Raw genomic sequence first — 12,994 nt, forward strand, 5'->3', positions numbered from 1 at the left:
ACAACCGACTGGCTCCACCCCGACCGCGGTTTAAAGCTGCTTTGTGTCAGGAGGAGCTACACACCGGCGTGGATGCTACAGAAGAACGGTCACAGTGAGATCTGCAGCCCTGCGATCTAATCTATGTCTGAAGAAAGTGCATGTTCTACTCTTGTGATAAATGACTGATAAAATATTATTCTTATGTGCACTTTCTGTAAAGCAGAAGGTATATTTTTTTTTATATTTGGTAGCACTTTTTAATAATTTCACACTATTAAGCATTATTAAAGTATTGGTAAGGTATTATAGAGTACTTAATTTAGCATTTATAGACATTGCCCTGCTTTAGTATGCCATTTATAAATATAGATATTTTATTATGACTATGATTACGATTGTTACTGTGATAGCTCTACATGATGTAACAGTAACAGATGGAGAGACATACCTGTATTTATAAATGACATACTGAGGAGGACTCTCTCTTTCTCATTTATCTTTGAATGTTATTCCATGTGGTTTAAGGGTTTCTGTTTCTCAAAATCATACTTTACTTATAGCATATGCATATTTATCTGTTCCCACTCTCCTGTTAGACGAGTGGACCAATCTTTGCCTACTGCAAGTGCCAACATCTGTATGATGTATAGAAAAATTTTACACACATTAAAGACACTTTTTTGCACTAAGCAGCAACCTCTGCAGCTAAAAATTCAAACCAATTATAATACCAACGAGTGCAGTTTCTCTGGTGGTCGCTCCCAATTTTATTTATATAACACAAAATCACAGCAGCAGTCATAAACAGTATTTCTTTTGTGCTATCATTTTAATAGAACTCTTCAAGCATGTCAGCCTTGCAACTACTCAACCCGCTGAACCCAGCACACATGAATAAGCAGCCAAAACTTAACTGAACTGGTCTGTGTTTTTCATTGCAAGTTGGAGAATGATACTGGGATGAGGTCAACATAGGGACAAGCTGATGGTCTTCTGTTGTTCTCCTTTTATAACATGGTAGTTAACAGTATATAAAATAGTGTTTTGTGCCTCAAGTGCCGCCTTGCAACTCTGTGAATGTTTTCAGATCTCATCCATCTGGATACCAGAGTTAGTCTGTATCTTTGCAGTAAGTAGCAGATGTGTGTATTCAGGCACTGCATCTGTACAGTTTATCAATGCAGCTTGCTAACCACAGTTACTAGTGTTAGCTGATGACTTAACCTACATTCTCAAATATGGTAACTTCCAGCTAAACAGGCAAAAATGAAGCAATTATAATAAAATGAATGTGGCTTTCAAAACGCATGCTATGACCATCTTTATTATACAGTTTACAGTTACCCTCCAAGTATACCAAAATGCAAAATTAATAGGACTGTTTCATGCATGTGAAGCATTATAATGATATGGTATTGCACTGTGTTAACTGACAGGATTTTATAGCCAGCTGGCCTTCGCTTTAACAATTAAGGAAACAAAACATATTATTATTCAGGATCTAAAAGCTTGAATTTTAAAGATCTTGATTTAGCCCATCCTTTACATTTGACACTTTAAGTTTTAAAGTTTGCAGTTCTTACACTTTTGACAAAGGAAAACTCTCTTGCTGCAGGATAATCATCTGCAAATGGATTTTTATCACAAACTGACAACATTGTTGTTAGCCCTTTATAAAACAGAAAAATATAAAATGTCTTATACAATAATTTCTTGGCTTCTACTTATACCTGTGTATGAGGGTGCCTGCGTGCATAAAGAAAACATGATTGCTGTGTGCACAAAAAAATAAGAGCGATCTACAAAGAAAAATGTCTGTGGTTATAGATCTCTTTGATGGTTTTATTTGTTTGAAATTTGCACAATAGAAGAAGAGAAAGTACACAACTGTAAAATGCAGTTCATAATGCATACGCTCCTCTCCGGGTCTTCATTGTTGGTGATACTTTTATCCTGCTCAATCGCCCAAATATAATCATACCCTCTTAATCACAACAATCCAAAAATAATTATGGTTTTCCATCAATAATCTGACACATCTATTCCTTTCTTTCTATAAATCTTTTCATAATTACCACTTGTTCGTCAATTGTTAATTTTAAGATTGGGCTTTTTGTGCTTGAAATATGGCCGAAATCACTAAAAGGCAAATTTTCAAATCAAACTACTCTGTGTGCTCAGAAAGTAAAACAGGGTGTCAACAGGAATATCGGCAGCATTAGAAATATATAAGTGTTATTCTTAATGGCGAATGCCTGCACATTTACCTCAGTGATGAATAAAGCAAAAATGTACCAGAATGATTACAAATGCAACAAATGAGTAAGCAATGTCATCACAGGAAACAGAGAACGTTAAATTACATTAAGAATACAGAAAGCCACTGTTGGCAATCATTTAAACAGTTTTAAACAGCAAACAGTAGTAATAAGGCAGATAACAGATGAGTGTGTGTATGGATAATGAGCATCTTGATATTGGCAGTTTGAAGACTATATAAGTATCCTTAAGGCTTCTATGTCAATGACTGTGTAATGACATTCAATACAAAAGCTGCAGCCACAATGGACAAATACACTCTGAATAGGCACTGATTAAAAGTTGAGACTCAGCTCTCCAAGCTTAAAATACCTAAATACTACAACATATAGTAAGTTAGCAAATGCACACATTTTACCAATATAGTGGCAGCTTCTTGAAACCCGTCACTGTACACTATAAAACATCCTCAGTTAACTACTTTTATTTTCTAATAAGCCAAAAAAAGCAACACAATATGAACATCAACCCTCATAAAGGTGAACTTTTCTCATAAGTAAAATGACTGTGGGGTTAATTATCCAATTTACACGGGAATACTTCTTTAATGACGGCATTTATGTTCATTGTACCTACGCGGACACTTCATTAGGTATATCTGGCTAGCATGGGCTGGACCCCCGTTTGCCTTTGGAACAGCACATATTCAACAAGGTGCTGAAAACATTCCTCAGCTTGTTGCACAAGCTGTTGCTGTGTACAACAGCTTCACACAGCTGTTGCAGATTCGTCACCTGCACATCCACGATGTGGAGTTCTTAATCCACTGTATCTCAAAGGTGCTCTATTCAATTGTAATGTAGTGGCTGTGGAGCTCATTTGAGTATAGTGAACTCATTGTCGTGCTGAAAAACCAGTTTGAGATGATTTGAACGTCGTGACAGGTCACCTTATCCTAATGGTCGTTTATCATTATTTAAATGATGCTCGTGTGGTAAGGGGCCAAAGTGTGCCGAGAAAATGCCAAATTCTGTCCCCAGTGTAACAGCTGAAATGAACACTCCTCAGACTGAGTAACATTTCTTCAGTCTTTTTTCCCCAATTTTGGTGAGTGTGCCGAAACTGTAGCCTGTTCTTAGTTGACAGGAGTTCCAACCAGTGTGGCATTCTGCTGCAATGTTCAAACTGCATACCTCAGTTTTAAGAAGTGGTTACTGTTGCCTTCCTGTCAGCCTGAATCAGTCTGGTTATTCTCCTGTGACATCAACAAAGCATTTTCGCCCAGAGAACAGCAGCTCACTGGATATTGTCTCTTTTTTTGGACCATTGTCTGTAAACCATGGAGTTGGTGGTGTGGGAAAAATCCCAGCAGGTCAGCAGTTTCTGAAATGCACAGACCAGCTGGGATTCTAGCACAAACAACCGCGCCAACTTCAAAGGCACTTAATCACCTTTCTTCCCCATTCTGATGCTTGGTTTGAACTTCAGCAGGTCTTGTCTACATGCCTAAATGCATTGAGTTGCTGCCATGTGATTGGCTGATTTGGTCTTTAAAAATGAGTTGAACAAGTGTGCCTACTAAAACGAATGCAAACTGTTCTGTTCATTTAACTGTTTTCATCTAACTGAGCTGCTTTTAATTGCATCAAGGCTTCTGCTGCAGTAAACCTTGTTGCTTTGTCTCTATGAGCCATGGCTCACTACGAAACACAACGATGTAGTACTTAGAAGTGGAAAATTACAATAAATCAAACCCCATGATGTTGGAAACCTTGCACAGATTTCCAGGATCATAACTGACCCCACAACTTTCCAATATCCTTGCCACATCAATGTGCCAATTCATGAAAAAAATAAAGTAGTTTTTGCCATTGTGATCTAAAAAATGTTCACAGCAGCACTGAATTTTAAAGTAACAGGTTTGCTATGTGCCTCATTCTTTTAATCTATTTTTATAGTGTACAAGTGAATGGTTTCAAACATAGCTGGAGAGTTAGGTGACGTGTCTATTCACTGCTGCCGAGGCCTTCTGTAGCTATATTAATCTTTTAATATTTAGAGTCCTTTGGGGCTGCAGAGACAAAACACACAGTAAGTTATGATACTTTCATCTACAACCTCTCCCCCTCTTGATGGATACAAACACTTAGATCTACCAAGACCGGCTACCACGATCTGTGGAGACCAGCGACACAGGAATGAGGAAAATCATTTCAAAATAAATACATCAGTAGTTCTATGTAAAAAGAGACAAAGACACTTCTTTCCAGTAGGTTTAAATACTTTAAACTAGACTTGCTGCTTGCTTATTAATGACGTCTGAGCATTTTGGTCAGTTTAGCAAAAGAAAGGGAGTGTACTTAATAAATACTTAATAAATACGGCACATATCGACTTATTGCAGTAAGTTTCATGTGAACCTGAAGCTCTTAACATGTTTAACCAGGTAATTGAGAACAAATTTTTGCTAATTGGATTCAGCAGCTTTCAAAATGAGCCCGAATCAATTTAGTGTGTGAGATGTGAAGATCGCATACTTCATAAAAAGTAAGAAACCAGCTGACTCCAGCTAAACAGCAGGAACCTCTTACAGGCTGCATCGCAAAATGTCATTATCTTACATGAATTTTTGTTTTGCCACAGGGTGACAATTATTCCACTTATTTCCAGTACAGAACAAACATAATGCAGAACTCTAAAACATCCCTTCCTCCAAGATAAATGCCTGAAGCACTGCAGGTGGAAAAAGAGAGGGGAAAAAATCTCACCCACTTTGCATAATAAGACATGAAGGATAAATCTGAAAAAAAATTATTTGAATCATTTCATTTTCTCTTTTTCTTTGCAGTGCACAGCTTCTGTCATTAATCGCAAATTAGGGTGCTTTGATAAGAACCTGAACTGTAGTGTCTCTTTTATGCTGCTTATTTAAATCTTTAAATGTTAAAAAAAAGAGAGTGAAAAACCGCCTGAGGCAATGTTTGACTGAGCAAGTCTCAAAAACAAAGGGAATAAGTTAAAGTCACTTCTACCTTTGATATATTTCAATTCAAATGTCTGACACCGAGTCTGGCTGACAGAAGGTTTTAGGAAATGTATCTGTCTTGGCAAAGTGAGGTTCACAGTCCTCATTAGTGCCAAGACTCTCTCTTTGCCTCTCCCTCTGACTTCTTAAATCCATGAGATATCTTTTAAGAAGTCATAACTACACAACTAAAAGACCACAACAGAAATCTGCTATAGATTTAATATCATCAACGCTCACGGCATCATTTGTGGTCTGCAATAGTGTCTGCCTTTTTCATATACCGTAAAACCTTTTCACCATATAAAAACTCTTTGTTTGACACTCTGTTTGTGTATGCATATATGAAAATCTGCTACGAGGAAGCTTTAGAGACGTCATAGTCCATGATGAGCTGCTTGATATATGAAAGTTTTTCGTGGAGATACTCGCAGTGTTTCTTTTCTTCCCGGTAACCGGGGAACTTCTGTGGAGACAAAAAAAAAAAAAAAGTGTATTATTAAAAGAGTTTTACATGGTTTTCCTCTATGTTCACGCCTACAAAACTTACATAGTAGACAGGTGGAAATCCTAAATAGAGCAACTGCAAAAAACCTTCTTAAACTAGTGCCAGCCTACACCATACAATCCACATTCTCTCAAATAAATAAAAAATAAACAATTAACAATAAATAAAACGATTTCTTTCTCAACCACTAACATATTGAGGATCAATCTTAAAGATTGTCTTTGTTTAGTTTAGGTTAACTACTCGCTGTTTAATAAAAGCAGCTTTCACAGAATTTAATTGCTTAAAAAAATCAAGCTATTTAAGCATTGAAATGTACATTTAAGACTATAAGAGCACAAAAAAAGAGGAGCAATAGGTGATAAATCTGAAATAAATCTCAAATATGTGAACTACAAGAAAAACGACTTCAATGTGTCTGACTTACCTTGCGATACTTGTTGTACTTTTCTAGTATTTGGTCTTCCATTGTCTAAATGGTACAAAACACAAAGTTGTTAATATTAGTTTCCACATAGAGACTAACAGTCCAAACTGAGCACTTGCATATCTGCATATATCATGTACCTTATATTCTTGAGTACCAGGGGACAGGCTCTTGATTTTAGAGCCCAGCTGAATGAACATGTGAGTTATGGTGGCAATCCGGGAATGGAGGTCTTTGTACTCATCATACTCAGCGCAGAAATCCTCCTGGTACTGCTCACGTTGCTCTAAACTTGTTATGGGGCTGTATTTTCTATAAGTAGACACAGAAACATAGTGTGTGATAATGTAAAGACCACCACAGAAGATAGAAATAATCTTATGCAACATTGAGCCTTCAAGAGACTCTCTTCCATATGAATTCTTTCCTAGAGATACAATCACAATATTTTTTGTGCAAATTTCTAAACTGCCCATTTCCCTAATTTCGTTTACTTCTTGTGTAGTACCTCTTTCTGCCACGAGATGGTAGCACAAGCCTACAATGTCATCCTACACAGTTTGTTCTTGAATCCTTGTCATCTACTTCATTGAATCACCTTGTTGTTGAATTGTGCTATACAAATAAACTTGCCTTGCCTTGCCTTGCCTAAACAAAAGCAAAAGATTCTAGCAGGTCATCAAAAAATAACTTGAAAACATGTTCAGACTTACAGCACATAATCTGGCTTCTCCTCAGAAACCACAGTATTTGTTATGTCAGGATCTGGAGCAAGAACGTAAGAAAAAGAAAATATCATTAGCTGCAGTCGAATCAGTACAGTCATCCATGTGGATCTTTGCCATTGTCTGAATATTAAGCAATATGTTTTTTTATTTTGCTAAAAGCCACAGTGTGTCTGTGTGTGTGTTCATCTCTGCCTCTGTTCAGACTAGCTAAGAGCCTGTGGGTGTCAGGAGACCTCTAGGCTTAGAGACCCAAGCTGTTGTTGAGTCAGTCAGCCACATAACACACTGAGGACTCAAGAGTGGGAGCTTCAGGAAGCACATACAGTCATGAGATAATACTGTGCTGATACAGCACTGGGTTGCAAGGGGGGACTTCACATGCACTCACCTGCCCATTTATTAGGTACATCTGTTTAACTTTTTGCTAATACGATTATCCAGTTGGATTTAAATGGACGAAACAGCGCCAGTGCCAAAATAAACGAAGTAGTTTAATTTAACACGAGAGGCAGCAATGAAGAAGGGGCATTTAAATCCAGCTGACAGGAATTTGGGGGAATGTTGGATGAAAAAGCAAAACTACAATCACTGACTTAATGATCTGGAAAACATTACAAGATGTTTTTTAGTTTTGTTTTTTTTAATACACAGGGGAAAGAAGGCCTTACTGTCAAGTTTGTCTGGATTCTTCTCGAGCTCATTATTCGTCTTTAACCAGTCAGTCCTATGGTAGTCTTTAAATTTCTCGCGCTCCTTGTCCTTGTGCTTTTTCGATTTCTTCTTTCTGTGCTGGCTGTTGGCGAGCTGTGGCTGAGTGCAGTTGGAGTCACGCTGGGTTGGCTGGAGGCTGCTTACTTTGGGTTCTTGCTCCCTGGTCTCTGAAACAGGCGTGTCAGAAGTGCTAGATAGTTTGTGCATTAGAGGAAAGGAATTATGGCTCCCTGGTAAACCATTTTGGTTATCAGTATGGTTATCTGTCCTTTGAAACTCAGTCTTTGTGTGGAAACTTGGGTTAAGGGAAGGAGTTGCATCATTGTGTCCTCCTTTATTGTTTAAGAGTCCGTTTACAGCTGGCTGCTGTTGTAACCTCTGGTCTGTGAGTTTTTGTCTCTTAGCTGCTAGTCTTTCCTGTGAGTCAAAAGGCACAGGGCGTTTCTAGGGAAACAGACAGGGAAAAACAAAAAATACATCTCTGAAACATTTTCATACAAACTTCATGAATAAACTTTAATTCCAGCAGACAAAGGTAAAGACTAGAGGGCAAAGGGCACACATTTACACTGACGTAAAGAAGCAACATCCGTTCAAAACCACATCAACCACTTTCACACATACTGAAAGGTAAATGGAGAACAATACAGCCATTTACCACTGCAAGATTTTTTGCTATGCTTTGATCCTCTGACGTCCTTAGTACTGATGGGTTTGGTTGAGGATTTCGCGACTGGTTGCCAATATGTGGCTGCAACTTCCTATCAAACAGAAAGAGAGAAAAAAAGCAATCAGACACAACCAAAGCACCTTTGGGAATTTCATAAACACCTAGTCTTGCTGGTTTACAGAAGCCCGAATATGGCCGAGCTTAAAGGTGGAAAAGATTCTCTGTATAGCAAGGACACACAAGGTCTGCCTCTGAGGGCTGACTATACAGAAACACGTGGGAGTGAAAGAAGATGTGCAGGAGACCTTACTTTTCTAATGCGGCGAATAACAAGTGCAAAATGAAGTTTCAATGATTCAGTCATCATCTTGTTATTTATGAGCTAACACCAGTACCACCGGGGAATTAATACATAAGATATATCGGGCATAAAAGTGAAAGGGCACGTTTACGTACAGCACGTTACACAAAAACAAGCTGTTTAATGGGAGCGCATAACTTGCATCCATCTGGGACCCCCTGCCTCTAGCCCACCTGGCCAGCAGCCGGCTGACAAGCTGCTTCTCCTCCTCGTTGTAGCCTGGCCAGTCTCTCTGCACATGCCTGTAGAAGTCATCTCTCAGTGAGTAGCTGCTGTCTTTGGGGTTCAATTTGGCCACCTAAAGAAATATCACACAACACACAATGTTAATTCAAATTCCTATTAAAGTTAGAAAAAATGTTATTTATTAGTTACTCCATGCCAAACGGTGAATTTTAATGTGACATTCACCGTTTTTTTAGCTCCGTTTTTAGTCTCCACCGGCCCCAGAGGAAAGCATCTGCTTCAATAGCAGTTAAATATTGCCATATGTTCAACAGTTAGTCATCAAATTTGTTTGCCAGAAAGTGGTTAGAAAGTAGGGAATAAGAGGTTATTTTTTCCTGGATGACGCACACATTTCTACTTCTTAATTAAGACAGAATTTAAGTCATTGTATTTTGGCTAAAAATCTCAGTCATACAGACTCTGGCTGTTACTGTTAGGAAGGTTGGAGCTCTTTCTGACCAGGCATATGCCTCATTTAATGTCCTCATGTAACAAACCTCTCAGACACACTTCTTTCATCTGATCAGTCATGTAAAAGTGAGGAACATCCATTCTCAGGAAAAGTAGCCAACACCTTTATTTCTTTTAAGCCTTTTGCAGAGAATACAAAGCTGCTGCCTTCAATCTGTTGTGGCGACAGGATTCTGCCATTCAAACACACCCACTGCAGTGACAGAAAGCACCATGCAGATGATTGGAATAAAAGATGAGGGTTTTTTCTTGGTCACAAGAGTAGCCAAGTCATAAGTGCCTTAACCTTGGATTCATGATAGCTGTGGTTGCAAAAACACTTTTAGTCATACAGAATCTCAGTGCTGACCTCTAAATGCTTTCCTCGTGGATTTATGGGTTCAATCACTCATTTTGAATCATATCGGATGAAACATTAAGTCCATTTTACATATTTTAGTCATTCTAGCTGTCAAAAAAAAAAAAAAAAAAGGAGTATAATCCAGGATGTGGTCAACTGGTATTGACTTGTGATTGAGAAGCCATTAGCAATGAATGCCGACTGCAATCATACAAATCCAGTCCACAGATTACAACAAAAACATCAAAAAGGGTTAAAAATTATCTTTGTGGTATTTTTTAATCCTTAAAATATACCAAACCTCTTTTTTTATTTTTAACATGTCCTCACATATGTAATAGCAATCGATATCAACGTGTCTTATATTCCGCCTACTAATTTGTCAGTAAGTTGGGCTTCTTGCAAACTTGTTTCGATTGGGATAATAAAATATGAAATGGTAGAAAAATAAATAAAAAGACTACTCAGAAACTTAAAAACACAAAAGCTGCCACCACCTGGATCCATTATGTGCTAAACCTGAAACATCCACATTCCTGAAAAGCAACAACACCTTCTCAGCGTTTCCGTTTCCATCCGAGCGTCCCAGATTTTTTCCCCTCACATTCTCTAAAGACGTCTATCTTTCTGAAGCCTCCAGACAGAGGAGTCTGCCCAATAGCAAACAATCTCTGAAGACACAATTACAGCAGCGACCTAATTACTCCTATGCAGTGAGACAAGAACCACATGCGTGTACAGACATCAACTAGCAGAAGGCCTGCAAAACACACAAACAAACATCACTTAGGAATAACTCAAAAATATTTACAGGAAAGCAAAAGAAACTTCTTAAAATTAGATCCCGGCTTTGATTAAAGCACAAACGGTGCTGGTCTCTGTCAGCACACACATTACCACAGATCTGTGTTGTTCAGAGCTTTTAAGTGCCTTTCAGACACTCTGACAGTGTCAAAATGTATTGTTTTTTTTTTTAATATTAAATATAGTAGGGAAACACATACTTGATTTTCACAATGTGATATTAGTTGAATGTCAGGCAATGGCCATATATAATGTGCAAAAACAGAGCCAACACAAGCACATTTGCTTGGCTGGAAATGTAAATCACTGTTGTCTTGGTATAATGTGCAAAACCATAGCGTGTTTTTTTAAAGTTTTATATAATGACAATTAGGGGTGTTTAAGGATGTTCAGGGAGTATAATGTACAAAGTCTACATTTGAAAAAAAATATATGCATGAGATGCTGCGCTAGGCATGCGTGTGTGCCAAGCAGCAACCGGTGCAAACATGTTTACATGATGATTAAGGGAAAGAAATGTTTGTTTCTACACTCATTTTCCCCCTTTGGGACAATCTGTTGGAGTTATGCATTTTCAAGGTCATGATGGCTTTAAGTAAAAACCATACACTGTATATAAAAGATGGAAGTAACCACCGCATCATTGTTTACTGGTTATTGAAACCACCAGCTGTCCGGGGCGATCGTGGCTCAAGAGCTGGGAGTTCGCCTTGTAATTGGAAGGTTGCCGGTTCGAGCCCCGGCTTGGACAGTCTCGGTTGTTGTGTCCTTGGGCAAGACACTTCACCCGTTGCCGCCTGGTGGTGGTCAGAGGGAACTCTAAACCCTGCTGTTGGAGCTTTTTAGAGCATTTTAATGAACAAACAGTATGGCCTCCTGTGTGGTACGCATTATCCACGTTTATACTTCAGTTATGGTGAGTCAACTTGTATTATACTAGTATTGTACTACAAATTATATCTTTGTCTGAACAGTGCATCCACAGAGTTAATGGGTGCAGCTTTCTTACCCAGAAATCCCCTTTTGGATCCAGAAAACCAACATGATGACACTGCAGTGGCTAAATCCATCTTTTTTTACACTCTGTGGCCTCTGCATGGATGCAATTGCTTCAGCTTTTGTACATTTTGTCTACAAACAGTGTTTCTAAGTACCTCCTCCAGTATGGCACCCAGCTCGGCCTTATCTTTGGGGCTTGCTCTTTCTCTTTCCAGCCACAGCAGCAGCTCTGGTTTTCTGTAGGGTTTGAGAGCCAGCAGGTGGACGATGCGATCCTTCAGGGGCTTCTGCATTGAGGTCGCCATACTGCCATTCCTCCGGTTATTGACAGAGTACTTGGAGAAGCTGCTATCTGAGGCAGGGAGTGGGCCTGGCCTCTTCTGGTACTTGACACATTTACCTGAACACAAAGTAAAAGAACAAGATCTACGATGATGCATCAGTCCGCCTGTGATTTAGGATGGATTAACTTAGATGACATTACCTCAAAAGATACACACATTATGTTAATGAATCAAATCAACATCTAATTATAAATACTTTGTATGCCTCAAGGAGCGGGCTTATAAAAAGCAGGATATTTCACATTTTATTGCAGGTGGCAAAACAGAAGCCTGTTTTGCATCAAGCAGTTTTGAGAACTACCTGAAGAGCTCCTCGTTGAACTTCATACTCTTTCTTTCCATCTGTTTGCATTCATATTGCTTATAGAAAAGCTGAATCACTGTATTAACCAGCCAGTGGCCAGGAATGCAACATTAACTTTGTTTTTCTTGTATTGCTGTTTTAGCCTCTTGAGTTTTCTCAATATTTTTTGCCTTCTTGTGGATTGCGCTAATCAGCTTCACAAGTGTTTACTTGACATTGTTTTATATTTTGCCGTCCAGTTATAGACAGAATGGATTTTAGTGTTGGTGTTTGCATGTTGCATGTTTATTTTTTTGGCTATAGTTAAGAGTTATTGGTTACTTGACTCATGTTTTACCAAGGTTAATACTATTTGTATTGCTACTATACCAATCACAGTACACCTACATCTCTCAAAAGGTCCTCTTATGCTGGTAAACCTATAACCTGATAACCTTTTCTGTGTTAGGAGCTAAAAATGTAGTTCTGAGAACAACAGTTTTCTCCAGTTGATGCAGTAATTGAATTCAGTCTACATACAATATAGCACAAGGAAAACACCAGGTGCATGCCTTTGAGATCGGATCGCAGTGCAGTTTTGTTCTGTTCTTTGCATGGCTTTGAATCACAATTTAGTCTGCCAGGGGTCTTTTATGTTTTAAAATTGGCCAGATTATCTATCATCATTCTTTGTCTGATTTCCTGTCTTTACTCCTTACCTGCTCTATGTAGCTTAATTCATATTTTATTAAAAGAAAAAAGAAAAGAAAAGAAAAAAAGGAAACAAGGGGAAAAAGACAAGAAAATACAACTATGCAATTTTAAGCAGGGATACACTTCTGGGACAATTCTGA

The 12,994-nt window shown here is 38.4% G+C and overlaps 1 protein-coding gene across 1 annotated transcript in view; it reads right to left on the reverse strand.

The window, feature by feature from the left end:
- Window positions 1–1,810: 1,810 nt before the first annotated feature.
- The window catches only part of LOC146678392 (RNA polymerase II elongation factor ELL-like), a 37,239-nt gene continuing 26,055 nt past the window's right edge, over window positions 1,811–12,994 (reverse strand). Inside the window, exons 5-12 of the mRNA XM_085385461.1 lie at window positions 11,669–11,913; window positions 8,845–8,969; window positions 8,299–8,401; window positions 7,598–8,084; window positions 6,915–6,966; window positions 6,342–6,513; window positions 6,202–6,246; window positions 1,811–5,732 (exon numbers count right to left, since the gene is read on the reverse strand). Of these exons, the coding sequence (XP_085241587.1) occupies window positions 5,622–5,732; window positions 6,202–6,246; window positions 6,342–6,513; window positions 6,915–6,966; window positions 7,598–8,084; window positions 8,299–8,401; window positions 8,845–8,969; window positions 11,669–11,913 (1,340 nt within the window). The 3' untranslated portion in view covers window positions 1,811–5,621. The remainder of the gene's footprint in view (window positions 5,733–6,201; window positions 6,247–6,341; window positions 6,514–6,914; window positions 6,967–7,597; window positions 8,085–8,298; window positions 8,402–8,844; window positions 8,970–11,668; window positions 11,914–12,994) is intronic.

Source organism: Rhamphochromis longiceps, linkage group LG1 (genome assembly GCF_057381845.1).
Source record: "Rhamphochromis longiceps isolate RC_006_pf linkage group LG1, R_longiceps_female_GT1.1, whole genome shotgun sequence".
NCBI classification, from domain to species: Eukaryota; Metazoa; Chordata; class Actinopteri; order Cichliformes; family Cichlidae; genus Rhamphochromis; species Rhamphochromis longiceps.